General features: G+C 46.0%; 6 protein-coding genes across 9 annotated transcripts; 4 read left to right on the plus strand and 2 right to left on the minus strand.

Annotated features, from left to right (window-relative positions):
- Nucleotides 1-22: 22 nt before the first annotated feature.
- LOC108029960 (uncharacterized) lies at nucleotides 23-613 on the plus strand. Of its 2 annotated transcripts, none has more exons than XM_017102466.2 (3): nucleotides 23-107; nucleotides 158-436; nucleotides 500-613. In XM_017102466.2, the coding sequence occupies exons 1-3, from the start codon at nucleotides 86-88 to the stop codon at nucleotides 529-531; spliced, it is 333 nt and encodes a 110-aa protein (XP_016957955.1). In that variant the 5' UTR covers nucleotides 23-85; the 3' UTR covers nucleotides 532-613. The 2 variants fall into 2 exon arrangements, with proteins under 2 accessions (XP_016957955.1, XP_016957963.1); XM_017102474.3 differs by having other exon boundaries at nucleotides 37-107; nucleotides 263-436.
- Nucleotides 614-635: 22 nt separating this feature from the next.
- Nucleotides 636-1,223, plus strand: LOC108029975 (uncharacterized). The gene is made up of 2 exons (XM_017102485.2): nucleotides 636-783; nucleotides 837-1,223. Exons 1-2 carry the CDS (start codon nucleotides 768-770, stop codon nucleotides 1,142-1,144), a joined length of 324 nt encoding a protein of 107 aa, XP_016957974.1. The 5' UTR covers nucleotides 636-767; the 3' UTR covers nucleotides 1,145-1,223.
- Nucleotides 1,165-5,507, minus strand: LOC108029928 (transient receptor potential channel pyrexia). 2 transcript variants are annotated; one of them, XM_017102426.3, is made up of 8 exons: nucleotides 4,961-5,507; nucleotides 4,652-4,895; nucleotides 4,338-4,593; nucleotides 3,957-4,246; nucleotides 3,550-3,818; nucleotides 3,055-3,130; nucleotides 2,260-2,991; nucleotides 1,165-2,201 (listed from the first exon to the last, which is right to left on the minus strand). In XM_017102426.3, exons 1-8 carry the CDS (start codon nucleotides 4,985-4,987, stop codon nucleotides 1,225-1,227), a joined length of 2,871 nt encoding a protein of 956 aa, XP_016957915.1. In that variant the 5' UTR covers nucleotides 4,988-5,507; the 3' UTR covers nucleotides 1,165-1,224. The 2 variants fall into 2 exon arrangements, with proteins under 2 accessions (XP_016957915.1, XP_050742800.1); XM_050886843.1 differs by lacking the exons at nucleotides 3,550-3,818; nucleotides 3,957-4,246; nucleotides 4,338-4,593; nucleotides 4,652-4,895; nucleotides 4,961-5,507 and adding an exon at nucleotides 3,184-3,363.
- Nucleotides 5,508-6,891: 1,384 nt separating this feature from the next.
- On the plus strand, nucleotides 6,892-14,148 carry LOC108029654 (uncharacterized). The gene is given in 5 exon segments (XM_050885778.1): nucleotides 6,892-7,025; nucleotides 7,756-7,907; nucleotides 8,476-13,742; nucleotides 13,744-13,761; nucleotides 13,956-14,148. Coding segments are annotated over 3 exon segments (249 nt in total). The 5' UTR covers nucleotides 6,892-7,025; nucleotides 7,756-7,907; nucleotides 8,476-13,652; the 3' UTR covers nucleotides 14,097-14,148.
- On the plus strand, nucleotides 7,032-7,749 carry LOC108029643 (uncharacterized). Its single transcript, XM_017102057.2, has one exon. It carries the CDS (start codon nucleotides 7,105-7,107, stop codon nucleotides 7,564-7,566), a length of 462 nt encoding a protein of 153 aa, XP_016957546.1. The 5' UTR covers nucleotides 7,032-7,104; the 3' UTR covers nucleotides 7,567-7,749.
- LOC108029649 (uncharacterized) lies at nucleotides 14,127-15,532 on the minus strand. Of its 2 annotated transcripts, XM_044095449.2 has the most exons (3): nucleotides 15,142-15,283; nucleotides 14,652-15,078; nucleotides 14,127-14,580 (listed from the first exon to the last, which is right to left on the minus strand). In XM_044095449.2, the coding sequence occupies exons 2-3, from the start codon at nucleotides 14,683-14,685 to the stop codon at nucleotides 14,168-14,170; spliced, it is 447 nt and encodes a 148-aa protein (XP_043951384.2). In that variant the 5' UTR covers nucleotides 14,686-15,078; nucleotides 15,142-15,283; the 3' UTR covers nucleotides 14,127-14,167. The 2 variants fall into 2 exon arrangements, with proteins under 2 accessions (XP_043951384.2, XP_016957560.1); XM_017102071.3 differs by lacking the exon at nucleotides 14,127-14,580 and having other exon boundaries at nucleotides 14,859-15,090; nucleotides 15,142-15,532.
- Nucleotides 15,533-15,541: the final 9 nt, after the last annotated feature.

Genomic DNA, 15,541 nt, shown 5'->3' on the forward strand with positions numbered 1-15,541 from the left:
GCCCTATAAATAGCGTCATCATGTTTTCGTGGCTTCAGAAGTAACTTGTTTCCCAAGCGAATCGGAAGCAGAAGGCTCTTAGGAAATGATTCGGATCGGATTAGTCGGTAGGTTGCTAGCCTTTAAATGGCTATATCAGCTGAAGATCTGGTTTCAGGTATTGCGATCCTATTGATTGGGATGGCACACTGCTATCCCCAATTTGACAATGGGAACCCCTGGTTGCGACCTCAGCAACCAAATCAGCTCTCTTTGCTTCCAGACGGAGGAGGCAGCACCACTACCACCACCCCTCGTCCAACCACCCAGCCTCCGCGCTTCTATGCCTGCCTCCAGTCTTGCCCGGCGACCAGCGAGTACAATCCAATCTGTGGCAGTGATAGCGTAAACTACTACAACGAAAACAAATTTAACTGCGCCTTGAACTGCGGCCTAAGTGAGAAAATGGCTGTTATTAATCCCATTTCTTGTACTAAAACTCTATCTTCCCTCTTTACAGACATCCAGCAGTTGCATAGGGGAATTTGTTAGAACTGTTATAAATTCTAGAACACAAGCATGTAGCATGATCGATGACATCAGAGAGCAAGCACAAATAAACATACAATACATACGATCTTTCGTTTGGCATATGACCCCGACACAATCTAAATCTCGAGCTCCCAGTCAGTCGCAATCGGATTGTGTGCCTGTTTGCTTCTTGTTATTGCTGTAGAATCTGAAAGTTGTTACTCCAAGAGGGTATTTTTAAAATCTATTCTGGAAGAATGGCCTACTTATGCAGTAAGTCTTTCGTATAAGGCATAGCCAACTACTTATGGTCATCGCTTTCGCAGCTTTTGTGTTTTTGCTCTGCCCTTTCTTGTTGTTTGGTACTCCATGGGAAAATCCAAATCCCAAGTCTCAGGTTGAGTACATCCCAAACTACAAAAGTGAGGAAGTTACGAACATCAAACCCGTTATCGTGCCCATCACGCGGCCGCCGGTGGTGACTCAAACCGCACCTCCTCCGCCGGCCGATTCCAAGAAATTCGCATACAATCCGAACACTCAGAGCTGGACGAGGATTTTCCCGGGCGATCCGCTTCCCAATGAGGAAACTCTTGTGTGGAACCAATCCAATGACAAATGGCTCACTCGCTAAACGTTTCAGCAATCGATTGCTATTTTTTCTGAATTTATGCTTTAATTGTTAACAACAATAAAACTAAATCGGAACTGGATTTAGCGATGGTGACGATTATGGCTGGAGGCCACCGACTGCCCCTGTTGGCGCAGGCGGCACAATTCGTCGGCACTGTAATTCAGCTTCCGTGTTGCATTCTCCGAAAAGCGCTCAAATTTGGCCACTAGTTCACCCAGCTGCGTCCTGATGCCCTGTACCTCGGTTTGCAGGGCGCTTAAGACATTCGCCTGGTTCTTTAGCTGAACCGTTCCCTCCTGCTCCTGGCGCAACTGTTGAGGCACATTCGTTGCAGATCGGGGCCGCAGAAGCTCGTGCATGTGGAAGATACTCTGTGGCGCCTTTTTCGGTCTCGCCATGGCCGGTTCTGGCTGAAGGGAATCCCTCTGAAGCGGGTCCTGCTGACGCTGCAAGCTCCGACTAAAAAAGTTGTAGTTGTTCTCGAACTGACGCCGTCGTAGGCTCTGGTTCCTGTCGCGCCGTTCGGCCACCAATTTGTAGACGTTTAACTTGATGTCCTCGGGCAGCTGATTGTCACGGGGGTCGTTGGGTCTGATAGTAAATTGTAGTTTGTCGCGGGAAGTGCGCAAAAGAGCACTCCGCTTACACAGTTGAATCAGGTTGGTGGGCGCACTGCGCAGCAACCGCGAGAAGAAGAGGCTTTCCAGTCGCGACACCAGCTCGGCTTGGCGAACCAGTCGATCTAGGGTGGCGCTTACTTGCAGGCCTTGGATGTCGCTGACGGCCAATCCGACCATCAGATTTGTTAAAATCACTGTAACGAGCAGCACAAAGGACAGAAATATGATGTGAGCGGTGACTGGAAACTTGACGGCATAATCCCCATAAAATATGTCCTCGAATTCCAGCTCCCCGGACATCATAGTGATGGACTTCAAGAAAGACCAGGTAATGTTCTCAAATGCGGGATAATCGTTAAACAGCACGGCGAAGCTAAGACCAAAAGCCACCAACAAGCATATGTAGGCCAGCAAAAATTTCGCGAAGTTCACTGCGACTAATAGATACATAAAAGCGTTTTAGTATTAATTTTCAATATTTATGAGTTTACAAACCTTTTGTGAACATTTGAACGTATACTCCAAATATGGGGAATCGCCCCACTAACATCATCAGCTCCAGCCATACCAGCAAAATCACTACAGCTGCCACGTGATGCTGCCAAATCGGCACCGCTCTTAAATCGTTAGTCCGGACAGTCTCTGGGGACACACATAAAAGCACTCCGCAGACGATGGTCCATTGCAGCCAGTTTTCCCAGTACTTTGCATAGCCGCGCAGGCCGTGAGCCATTTGGAACACCTCCTTGCCCAGCAGAATGAGGTTAAGAATAATTACCAGGTATCCAATGGTGGAAACGTAGCCTGGAGTCACGCACAACTCCCCCTCCTTGCAGCAGCGGACATATACCCGTATCACGTACAAAGTGAAGAGTAGCACGAAGAGCGTGTGGTAAGCCAGGCTCATGAGGAAGAACTTCCGAATGCGGCGCCACTTGAGGAAGAGGAAAGTCTCGCAAAGCGGGTGCATAAGGATTCGCTTTTGTCCTACTTCTATCAGGGAGATTAGCAGCTCCGTTTCGCCCCGCTCCATTGATGAACTGGGTACCAGGAGCCTAAAGTCTAGCTTTATCAGGCAGTCAACGTCGCCGATTTCCTGGTCGTTCGCCTTTATCGAACTGTCCAGCTTTTCCATAAGCTTAGGTATTATCTCAGGCGTGCGCCGCACTATGAATGAAAGGGCTGAGACACGTCCGTCGGTCCTGGCGGTAATATCTGCTCCATGCTCTGAGAATGTATAGACAAGTAATTGAATCAGGTATCCCTGCAATAAATAGAAAGGTTTCTTACCTATGAACGTGTACACACAACTGCTAAATTCATTAAGGGCTGCAATGTGAAGCGGAGTATACCCATAATTATCTGCCTGAAAGTTAGAGACATGGATTTTGGTCTTATAAATAACTCATCTTTTTATACTTATTTGGATACCAATTTTTAGCCCAGATATTCATTCTAGTTCTGGTCATTTATTTATCTAATTTTTCATTGCACACTACAACGAGCATGTCAATCACTTTCCAGTGGCTTTTAATGGTTTTACTTTTAACAATAAACCTACAATGTTGTTGATTTTTTCACATTTGTGATGTATTTTCAGTAGTGTGTTAACAAGTAAAGCAGAGGGCAATTGTCAATATTAGATGCGGCATCTATTTTCAGAATGATTTTAAAAGGATTTTTACTTTTAAATGTTTTATAACCGCTATCTATTAGGAAACCCCTAAAATGACTATTTTTAATCGACGCTTTCCTTATAAGAAAGGTTTAAAGCCTTCCGCTTACCTTGTTTACATCCGCTCCTGCTTTTAGCAGGGCATTGCAACAGTCAAGGCATCTCGACTGCTTTACGATGGCCGCGTGCAGTGCCGTTCTTCCGTCCCGATAGGCGGCGTTCACATTGGCTCCATACGATATGAGAAGGTCCACCGTTCCAATCGACTGCGAAAGGCAGGCCAGGTGCAGGGGCGTCTGGTGACTGGCATTCCGGCAATCCACCTCAGCCCCATGTTCCAAGAGCAGACGAGCACATTCCACGTAGTCGTTCTCCGCCGCTGAATAATATGGGTATCTTGAGTGGTAACTGGTAAAAAAACAAAACCCACTCGGAGGACTCTATACCTGGTAGTTGCTCCTCCAACTAATTTAACCTAATACTGTACCGCCGTACCTAAGTAATAATCGTAGCTTACCCAAGTGCAAAGCCGTGACCTTCCCTTCGCCGAACTGCGATCGCACGTCGGCGTTGTGGCTAAGGAGCAACTGGACACATTGGGAAAATCCCGCCGAGCTTGCGGTGTGGAGTGGCGTCTCCGTGTACACTTGCGGGGTGTTTGGGTCGGCTCCATACTTTAGCAGGATTTCAACGCAGTCTACCGCGTTGACATCGATGGCGTAGTGAAGGGCGGAACGCTTCTCTATGCCGATGTTTATATTCGCCTTGCGCCGCAACAGCAGGAGAATGCACTCGACACTCTTGGAGCTAAGGGGAACACGCTTTATTAGAACCATGTGTGGTCAGCTTCTCAGTGCTGTGCACAGATGTGGAGCAGATTTTTTGCTCGACCTCTTACCTGGCCGCGCAGTGGAGCGCCGTCACCTCCTTTTTGGCATCCCAGCGATTTGGGTCGGCGCCGTAGTCGAGTAGAACTTTAGCTATAAGGGCGTTGGCGCGGCAGCAGGCGAAGTGCAATGGTGTTCGTCCCCGGCAGTCCCCTACGTTGGGGTCCACATTATAATGCTTTAGCAAAAAACTTATATTTTCCACACTCCCGAAAGCCGAGCAACAAATCAGGGCCAGGTTGCACTCGGCGGAGTCTGTAATCAGCTCTAAGGAAGTCACAGATGTTAGTCTAAAAAACAAAAGGAGTCTAGCGAAAGTCCTCACCCAGGAAGCAGCCAGATCGAACCATTTCCAGGACTTGTTGGCCGCTCGGCGCGGCGGTCAGAGTGTTCTCGATCTCCTCAAAATCCCAGAGGACTTGATTCTGCTGTTGGCGCGCAAAGATCTCATGCGCTTCATCGCTGAAAACACCCGCACTGTTGGCCTCGCTAGAGATGCTCCGCCTATCCAGTAACAGGTCCACGTCCGCCGCCTGGTCACTTTCCGAGTTCCACTTCAGGTCGTTTTCCTGTCAAGGCCAACAAAGGAATTAGCGGGCCTCTAACAATGGGATTTGCTAGTCGCTTCACTTACAATAATCGAAAATCGCACGTTCTCCATCTTCACGACGTCACTTCTGTCTGCGTCTATTTGTTTACACTCAAGTGGCCCAAGCAATAATAAACTTTGTGGTACGTCCGAGCGGTTCGGCTGGCTCCGGCTGCCAATCGGATCCTCCGCCCCCTTGAAGGGGTCGATTACCTATCCGCGGAGATGGGCGGTGATCATCAATAGCTCATGGCACGCAAATAAATCCCTGGCCAATCTGTGCGGACACTCGGAATCTGTTTTGCCCCTAATTAGTGAGATATTGCGGCACTTGCGCGACTTGTTTATTTGGATATTGTGCTGGAAATTTTGGATGTGTTGTGGTTTCCGCGCACCACTGCCAGTGTGTGCCAATTTCTCACATTCACAGTTTCTCTCCCACTCTCCTTTCCTGGTGCCACTGATCCTCCAACGGATTCCGTTATTGCGTCCACGATCAGCCAAGTTCCACAGCAAACTAAACCGATTGCTTCGGCTCTCGGAGTCCAGTGCCAGCACCTCGCACTTGTCCATTGCACTCCGTCCGGATGAACTTTCGTGTGCGGGGGAGATGACTGGTTAATAAGTGTGTGAATATGGGCAAGAGCACTTACGCCTTTTATATATTTCGCGCCAAGATATGGTATAATGACAACCCTGACAACATGCAACTCTACCATATATTGCATTCAGTTTCACAGTATATTAAGGGCATTCCTCGATTGGTTGTATAGCACAAATATCATTTGTATAGGTTGGAGTAATATATAATTGTGGAAATAAAGGTGAATGGTATTGTACCTGAGTCAGGTGAAAAGTAATTCCCTTAATAGACAAAAAGCTATTTAATTTGGAAATGTTAATATTTGGGGTCAACTTACGTTCAAATATACCACCGATTTCCTTCTAGGCAGGGACTGCGAATAAGTGTAATGAGTTTACAAAATAAATAAAAACAAAAAATAAAGTTAACTTACTATAAGTTTATATACCCCTGCAGTTATAATTTTAAAATAATTATTTCATTATTTCTCTGACCGTTTTTGACAGCTATATGTTAAAGTCGTCCGACTTCATTTAAATTTAAATCGAAGTTCTTAAAAAATAAAAATAAATATATTCTATACCATATATATAAAATACCACCAATTTTCCGATCGTTTCTATGACAGCTGTATAATAAAGTCGTGCGATTTTCATAAAATTAAATTGTTATTTCTAAGTGTAATAAAAAAAAATTGTTTCCCTCTTATTCTTATAAGAGCTATAAGATATAGGTTTAAAGTGACAGGCGGGCACGGCGAGATCGACTTATAGTTATGCTGATCAAGAATATATACACTTAATGAGGTCGAAAACGTCCCCTTTACTGCCCCTTTGCAGGGGTATTAAAAAATATATATTTCTTATTTTACATTCTTACATCTTACATACTCCTTACATCTTTTTTTACATCCGACGTTTTGTACTACATCTTGGATCATCGAGTTCAAGTACACTTTGAAAGTTTTTTTTTTAATTTTATTCTATAAAAATATTAAAATATATGTACTTTGCATATCCTGCATGTCCTGTGTGGAGACTAGTTTAATCTCACAAACCCCCACCCCACCCCACACACACACCATTTCCAAATTTTAGACGAACCCTTTTACTAGTGAGAGAATCGCCCAACCGATCTTACGTAGGTATATTTTTGTGGTATTTTTTAGGTACTCTCCTAGGGAAGCAAAAATGGGCAGCTTACTAAAAATAAATTGAAAAATCTAATTTTCAAACGCATTTTTGTGGCCACCTATTGCGAAGTGGTAGAAAACGAAGTCGAGCCCCGATTCCCCATACATTAAAGCGTGTTTGTGGGAGCTCATCTTGTTCCCCAGTGTAAGCAATCAGCCACAAATACGGATAAAAAGAAATGACTGCCAAAGCAGAACTCGATTTTAGAACCAAGTTGGCAGCACTGCACGTAGGGGTATAAAACAGCGCGTTCTCACGCGCTCGCCACAGTCGAAAAAAGTGTTTGGAAGTACAAGTCGGAGTTGGTCCATTAATAGATACAGTTACAGTAAAGGTGTGTGTGTGTATACCAAATTCCCAAAAATTTTCTCCCTCGTATCGGTGCAAACAAAGCAACCGAACAAAGCATCAAAATGGTGGCGTACTACGACGAGTGCGATGCTACCGAGAGCCCCAAGACCCTCACAGACTGGGTCCGTAACTTCCGCGTGAAGCGACAGAAAATGCGTCGCAAATTGAGGGGCGCCGGAAGCGACTTACGCGTTAACGCCATTTTGTCGACGGCCCTGCTCCACGCGGAGCACGAGCTGCGTAGAAAGCAGCAGGAGCGTTTCAGTCGCTGGCTAGAAGTGCAGACTCGATTTGTGCCCCACGGCAGGACCCACTGCGCCAATGACGCGGCGGACACGAGCGCTAAGGATGCCGCGGAGGTCGAGGCAGAGAGTAATTTGTGGAGCAGCGAGCTGAGCAGCCTCGACAGTTTTATGCGCAGTTTGAGTAGCAGCAACAACAACAACAGCCCCGACGCCAGCAACAGTTACTCGGGGACGAGTAACAGCAACAACAACAGCTGTGCCATCGCAGTGGCCAGTTAGAAAGAGAAAACTGTATAGTGCCAGTCTGAGCGCGTGTGTGTGCGTGCGTGGCATGCAGACGCACTCAAAATGGTGGAGAATGGCTGAATACAGTTGCTTTTCAGACGAAGAACCGATTTCCTGTAGCTTTAGTTTTTTTAAAAACCTGTTAAACTAGTGTTATTATGACAACCAATTTCTCATTTGCAGTCGCAAACATGTGCAAGGCTGTTATAGATTGTAATGAATGAGTGAAGGAAGAGTGTGAGAGACGCCGAGAAAACGGCCTTCAAGTCGAAAGTGGTGTGAGTCATCCATGCAAAAAGCCACCAGGAAGAGCCTTTGATCCCGGAGCACACTCGGTTTGTAAATCAGTATACTATTATTTAAGTTACGTAGTTAATAATTATCAATGTGGCGAAATCAGAGGTTGTAGACGGGCATTTCCACATCGCCACGAAATCGGTTAGAGAGAGACAAAGAAACCCGATACACACGCACATACACAATGCATGGTGTTCGTACATCCATATATATGTGTGCATGAGCGCTCGTGCTATTTTTGTGTACACCAAGTTGAGCTACTTTTGTTGTCCGATGTGTCAAAAAATTCGATTACGAATTCGAAAACTCGTCATCGCCATTTCTGGGAGATACTTATGGTTCACATTGAATCTCTAGCGTTAAAAAATGGGGCAATAATGTGAAGTAAACGTAAAGCAAAAACCCAAATTACAAGTGTACTTAAATTAAGCATACAGAACTGATATTTGATAAATCCTAAAATAAAACTATTGTAATGAATCACTGTTGAAATCAATACTGCCTTTGTTTATTACTCACCCATACTCAGATTTGTCGCTAAGCAAACCGCCACCCCACTCCCCCCGTTTAATATAAGCCGCACCTATAATCGATTTTGTTTTGCAGTTTCCTGCTCCTCGCACGTTATTGGCAACGATGAGGAGGAACGGAACACAATCAAGAAACTACGTCGCAGAGGGCCTCTAAAAAGGACCGAATCCCGGTAGAGAATCACAGCCATGCAGGTATGGCAACCATGAGTTTGTGGCTGGTAAAGAAGATTCCAGATCGTCGTACCGACGATGGCGTAGCGTTATTGAGTAACTGAGTGAGTCTTCACGTCTGTCCGAGTCACCCCCCACCTCAACCAACTGGCAGTGAGTTCCGCAAACTAGCCGATGGCCGATTCTGCACAGATCGCCGGAGCAGGGAGCAGCAGCGGCAACCACCTCCGTGTCTCCTCCGTAAGGCAATGCCACCGACAATGCCCCTGCAAGTCGCAGCGGCAAAACATTGGGGACAAGGCGGAATGCGCGCGGCAGCGGCTCCAGCTCTCATCAGCTTACCTGCGTTTGAACCTCTCGTGCTTTCGACAACTGCAGACCACCACCAATTCTGCATAGAACGCTTCGTAGCTGCTGCAGATTACCGCCCCATCCACACATATACACGGTATTTGGTATATCAGCTGCGAACAAAATATTGCTTTTTGAACAGATTTACAGCGATCACCGGATCAGTCGTCGTATGTCATCGAATAACGCTCTACGATTCTGTGACTCCTGAATTGCAGGCATAGAATTTCCCATTTTTGACTGGGTTGTATATGGTCTCAACCGACTTCGCTCTGCTTACTTAGTTGGACTTTTTCTCTTTTACCCTTTTATTACAACGGCAGGCATTGATTGGACCCTAGGTATTTGCCCATCCTATTTTCCTAATCAATAGGCTAGAAAGGCCTATTTCATTTTTGTAGCGGCGCGTCACAGTTGATCGGTTCCTGTGGGTGCCAGTGTTTGATGGGCACCACACTTTTCTATGTACTCGCCAATGTGTCGGATGTCTTCAGGGCAGCAGGCTCGGATCGCCAAAGAGAGCTTGAATCAGAAGAACGCGCAAATGAGTTAGTAGACTAGGCACGAGCTTCACTTTTCGTTTATTTTTCTAGCGATGCTGCGCAGTTGAACGGTGCCTGCGTACATCTGCATGAGAGAATGGGAGCATATGCGGCGAAGGATGTCCGCCTCTTACATAGAGTTCTTTAATACGAAGGCCAGAAACATCGATGGGATGAAAGCCAAAGCGTAAATCGTTTTTGATACCCAAATCAATTAAAATGCTGCCGTTATATTACTTTTAGCTAGTTGCTTTAGTCAGATGGGCAACGGATTTACTGTATTCGATTTGAACAGAAGCTCAATGATAAAGTCGCACGAAAACGCTTGGATCAACTAAGAAATCGTAAACCTATGAATTTTGCAATCGAAAACCTTTTCTTTCGTGTTTTATAGAAATACATATTCGTGGACAGATAAACTGCAGGGAATCGCAAGACAGCCTTTACAAGGCGGACCGCCTATCAACTGTAAATTATTTTTCCTATGACCAAAAAATATTTCTGTCTTGTAGCGATATGGATGCAGTAGAATGTTCCTGCTCATATCTCATCCGTTAGTGACGTTAAGAGCAACAGCGAACCGTCGACCACTTTACACACACTTATGCATCTGCCCCTGTAGTGACCGTTTCTGAGCAACTTTGGACCGACTAAATTGGCATTTCCCAATAAAGTTCCTCTTCATCCTAGCCAAGTTCATTAATCTATTCATTGCAGATTGCTCATTGGTAATACCAAGGCATGAGCGGAAAACATTTTTAAACTGGGCAATCGAAATCCTTTTCTTTCGTATTTTATAGAAATACAGATTGGTGGACAGTTAAGAAGCAAGGGAATTGAATGAAAACAGTTACTGGATCACATGTAAATTATTTTTAGTGTATATCCAAAGAAATATTTCTGTCTTGTAGCTCATGTGGCTGCAGTAGAATGTGCCTGCCATCTCATCCGTAGCTTTTGAGCCGAAGGCAACAGCAAACCATCTCTTCCCGGGCCCTGTATTGACACCTTTGAAGGCACGATTGGATCGCCAAAATGCACATTTTATACTGAAGTTCCCCTTTTCTTCACGAATGAACTTGAGGCTCATTTATAAATTCATTACAGTGTTTATACCAAGACATGAGATTCACACAGCCGTTCCGACCTATCAAACTGTTGAATTACCTGTGCACATTCGCCTGTATTGAAACCTACCGAGAACATGTAGCAAAATTTCTTGAGGCAATGGGAATCAAATGCCAACTTGAAAGCAATAACACCAACACTCAGCCGTCGCAGTCCAACATCCATACTACAAGTCGAATTTAAATTAAAACGCAGGTCAGGCTGAACCCAACTAGATCCCGCTTATACTTGTTTTTTCAGCGATTTTTCGAGCCAGTATGTGGATTCATTTGTAGCAGGAACGACATTTGACCTGGGGCAACGTGTCTATTGGCCAGGGGCCCAAGTGACCCATCCCAGAGTGAGAACATTAGCAGTCATAAATTTATTTTGCACTTCTTGCAGCGGTGCCGCACAGTTGAAGGTGCCTGTGGGCATCGGCTTAGTTGTGTTCAAACCGAAAGGCAGGGCCATGCCTTGGACTGGTTGTTTGAAGAAGATGTGCACCGCTCCTAGCTGGCCGAGTCCACTGCTGTGCTGCCGCAAATCGTTAAAGGGAACCCAAAACGATGCATCAAGTCCATCCAGTTAGGCTTCTCTTAGCAAGTAGAGCGCACCGCCGCTACAACAATAACCAATTTAGGCGCACCCGCTACTGCGAACGAGCACAATACGTCGAGTAAACATCGAGTATAACCACAGAAAGCATGGAGAAACGGCGTCCTGTCGCCTTAGCTGGTTATGAATTTTATGCTTTTACATTACAGCCAAGTCTCTGCCGAAGAGGTCTGCTGATGTCCACTTAATCGAAGGTAGTTCCTAGCACAGCGTCTCGATGACCGGAGCAACTGTTTTTCAAACCGCGCCAAGCCAAGTTCATTTGGTAACCTGGCGGTCGCAAGATCCACACTGGAGCGGGGTCTGACGCCGTGATGTGCTGAGCTGAGCCTAAGCACGTACTGCATTGCACCGCACAGACATGTGCGTTCGGTCCACGCTAAAGGGAATCAAATGCGTTTGGACCGAGAGCCGCTACACCGCACCATCACCAGTATTCGCTGAGAAGTGAGCTGATGTGTTGTCGTTGTTACAGGGCTGCTGCTGCAACTGCGCCATTGGCATCCTCGCCTAGCGTCGCTAATTACCACTTGTCGCTTTCAGCGATCGGCAGTGTTCATCATTCGGTGTTGAATGACATCTGGACAGATCGGAAGATAAGTTCGCGTGGCAAGTCGTTTACCGCGCACATGGGAACCAACTGCGATAAGTGTTCAGGCATTCGAATTCAAAGATGTGCAGCAGCGGCAGTTGGAGACTATCGGTCAGACCAGACAGCCGGACTCGACCCAGACTCTCAGAACGGAGTGCAGGAGAGACGGAGCACGTTGATTACCTCCAGCGGGTTGTTGTTTTACTTGCACTTTCCTTCCGTAGGTAGTCCAGAATTCCAGGCAGACCATATTCATCGCAAAGGGAAACAAGTGCGATTAGTGTTCGAAGACCAAGCTGGGTGGCCAATGGGTCGCACCACGCTCCGCCAGTTGAGCCCATAACTCCTGGCCCGTCGATCATCGTACCGCAAAAGGGAATCAATTGCGAGGTGGTACAGCAGTCTGGCTCCCGGGTGAGCCCTTGGTCCTAGTCGAGCTTCCAGTCGGGCTCCTAGTTGAGTTCTTCGCTTCAGCACAAATATCGTAAAGGGAATCCAAAGCGATGTACAGCGACAGCGGCAGGCAGGGTCACTCCAGACACAAAGGTATATACGCTTTCCAGTAACGTCCACGACCATAATCCTTTTACAAACTACTCTACGAGTCTGATTCTGGCTACAATGCCAGGCGCATCACCAAGCTTTTTCGTCATGTTGGTCTCAAAGGGAATCCAAGAGATACGCGCCCCGCGGTACAGCCGACTGAAGAACACTTCTAGTTTTTTCAACCTGTCATTGCAGCTTACAGATCGAAGTACCACACGTTTCAGGCTCAGATCCTCATCCTACTACTTATGCAGAAATAACCAAACATATAAGCATTCTGGTTCTGTACATTTTTTTCGTAGATAATGTAACCATTGTTTTTTTTTTTTCAAACCCATTGTATTGTAAACTATGACTTGTAAACTTTTGCCGGGCAAGCCGACGTCTGACTTCGCTGAAGACGGTGCAGCAGGACTTACCAATTTCCTAGGCTAGATGTCCAGGTCCAGTCAAGAAGTAGCTACCAGAATCAGTATCAGCAGCACCACATTTAGGACGAGATCCAAGGCAGCGAGTGCTGTAGGCAGTGGAAACTGCGTCCCAGTAGCTTGGCGTTTTGAACTACAGGAGAGGCCCTTTCAAGACCACTCCCAAGGCAGAGAGCAGTCACGGCAGCACACAGGCACAGGCAGTTTGACATTCAGTACCTTCGAATTTGCACCTACTACCTTCAACCCGTATTTACTGGGCTCCAGTCATAAAATTCGTCCTGGGTCTATTTGGAACAGACTAGCAACATCATCCGACGTAGGACACGCACACACGCTTTGGTCATTTTTGATATGAAAAATTTCAAACCCCCTTTGGATCATCCTTCATAATCTGCCATTGGAGCAACACAGGCTGGAAGTATAATTTCTTCGCTTAGCACCGTTTCCATCGACCCGTTACCGTTTTTTTTGATCTGAATTACTGGCTTGGGATTACTCTTCATTTTTTGCTGTTCTCGGCACTGATGGCCGAACTGTACCCTTTCTTCGCACCGATGTTGCAGTTGGATTGCACTCGGATTTCGCTTCGCTATACAATGGTCGACCTATTTTTCTCTAAGAGGACCCTTCGTGAGGATTATTGATTTGTTGGAGAATTCATTTTTGATTGGATTGCGGCGTGGGATAAAGATTTTTCAAAAGACGGACTGCGGCGTGGGAGTTAGTTAGGACTGCGGCGAGGGATTCAGACGCTTGGCGGCGGCGATGGACCTACGGGATCAAACGACTGCGGCGAGGGAGGTCAAGACTTTGCAACGTGGGATTGTTAGGGCGATTAGGCGAGGGCGCTAGGGATGTTACTCTTTAAATCGACTGGGAATTGTATCAACAAATGGGACTGCGGCGATGGAGGCAGACGGCGAGGGACTTGGATGTTGGGACTGCAGCGTGGGATACGCCAATTATGACTGCAGCGAGGGATCCGGTGCACTTGACAGCGGCGAGGGACTTACTTTAATTTTGACTGCGGCGAGGGATTCTAGGACTGCGGCGTGGGAACTTAAGACGGCGGCGTGGGAATTTCTGACGGCGACATGGGATCCTACTCGGTTAAAGATCAACGGTTGAGTTCCAAGTCTAGTATCCTGGCGTCAGTCATCGCTTTGCACATGCATGGTACTCCGTTTATTAATAGTTCAAAGCTGATATACTTCGTTGGTGCCGTGATCGGCACGCCCTTGACTCAGCCCCTAATTGGAAAAATCATCATTTTTACACACATTCATTTACACTTCTGGAATACCGGAACGCAACCATATTTATGCCGATGATTTGAGTACGTGCAGTATTTCAAATGCACAATAAATTGTTTTTGAAAAAATAGAAAACTTTGGTGATTTATTTTGTTCAGATAGAAAGGTTTCCATAAGGACTTGAGTAAGGGGTTCCATGGGCTGTTTGGTTGTATGCTGGATAAACAGTTCTATTGCTTTTTCCGTAGACGAGTGCTGGTGTCCCGGTTTGACCTTGGTTATGGTTTGGTTGGAACCAGCCATTAGGGACAAACGCAGTACGATTACGAGAAGGTGCTGTAAGAGTGGGAGCCTGGAAGGCGGGTTGGTGATTCACTGGCACAGTCCAATTGGGCGATACTACAGCACGGGTATAGTTGTTGTTTCCGGGGCCAAAAGTCGAGTGATTATATCCACCATTATGGATGCGGGCGGGCGTAAATAATGTGGCGTTTGGACGCCGATAAACTGGGCCAGTAACTCTGGCTACTACCATATCCTGGAATTGCAGAAACCCAAAGAGCACAGCTTTGTGGAAACCGAACGGTAAGTTTAGGATATTACACTCACGGGATTAATAATGTGTAAGTATAACATACCCGTGATTGCGGCCAAGTGATACGTCGACAGCATCTTCGCGTGTACTCTCTTCAAAAAATAGACCGGAACTGTCTATGAAATCTAGTCCGACACTGTGTACAAGTGCGTCATCCCACGTTATCAAGATTGTTTTTCAGAAGTAGGTACGTACATGCTTATATTTTCTCTATATATTTACCTATTTCAGTGTTAGTAGCACCACTATATGGCGTCTATATAGAGCTTTCATCTCTCTTTATTCTTATCAAATTTTCATGAACTGGGAACTTCACAAAGAAAAAAAACGTTGTTTTGCTGAAAACATCTCTGAGCCCTATGTCTTAGAATATGTATGTTTGTTTGTAAGGTTTAACTGGTATAAGTTGTTGTATGAAGAATATCAGCCGCGAGTCATCGCAAAAAGACCCTCGCAGCTTCCTCGTCGAACTATTTGTATGTCTAAAAACGATGATGATGATCAGAAAGTATAAAGCGAACTATTAAACTTACCTGCACCACAGAATCGGGCACAATTGAATTTCTGTTCGTTCATATATTGCTGCATATTACTCCCACATATGGGACTGTACTGAGATGTCGTGGGGCAACTACCAAAGCAGTTCAGAAATTCCTGACTCGGGGCAGGTGCTGATACGAATGGTGTGATATCACCAGGTATCCTTACATTGTTGACCAGTACCAATTTCGAGCTGGCGGAGAAATTTGGCCTTGGCGTCGTAAGAGCAGCATCGTATAATGGGTTGCTCGATGTTTGGAAAATAAGTGGTCCTTGGGCAGTTCCCAACGGACTTAAGCAAACCACAATCATAATTGAATACCAGTTGCTTCCCATCTTTATTGGAACCCGCTAGCTTTCAACTTCGTTCGTAGCTAGAGTGAAACTGACGCA

This window comes from Drosophila biarmipes, chromosome 3L (genome assembly GCF_025231255.1).
Source record: "Drosophila biarmipes strain raj3 chromosome 3L, RU_DBia_V1.1, whole genome shotgun sequence".
Taxonomy (NCBI): Eukaryota; Metazoa; Arthropoda; class Insecta; order Diptera; family Drosophilidae; genus Drosophila; species Drosophila biarmipes.

Coding starts and splice junctions, on each gene's coding strand:
- LOC108029643 (XM_017102057.2), top strand. CDS start 7,105: ATGGTGGCGTACTACGACGAGTGCGATGCTACCGAGAGCCCCAAGACC.
- LOC108029928 (XM_017102426.3), bottom strand. CDS start 4,987: ATGGAGAACGTGCGATTTTCGATTATT. Junction 4,594..4,651: donor TCGATCTGGCTGCTTCCTGG/GTGAGGACTTTC, acceptor TGACTTCCTTAG/AGCTGATTACAGACTCCGCC. Junction 3,819..3,956: donor GGTCACGGCTTTGCACTTGG/GTAAGCTACGAT, acceptor CATATTATTCAG/CGGCGGAGAACGACTACGTG.
- LOC108029960 (XM_017102466.2), top strand. CDS start 86: ATGATTCGGATCGGATTAGTCG. Junction 108..157: donor GATTCGGATCGGATTAGTCG/GTAGGTTGCTAG, acceptor ATCTGGTTTCAG/GTATTGCGATCCTATTGATT. Junction 437..499: donor CGCCTTGAACTGCGGCCTAA/GTGAGAAAATGG, acceptor CCCTCTTTACAG/ACATCCAGCAGTTGCATAGG.
- LOC108029649 (XM_044095449.2), bottom strand. CDS start 14,685: ATGCTGTCGACGTATCACTTGGCCGCAATCACGG. Junction 14,581..14,651: donor TCACTTGGCCGCAATCACGG/GTATGTTATACT, acceptor GTTTCCACAAAG/CTGTGCTCTTTGGGTTTCTG.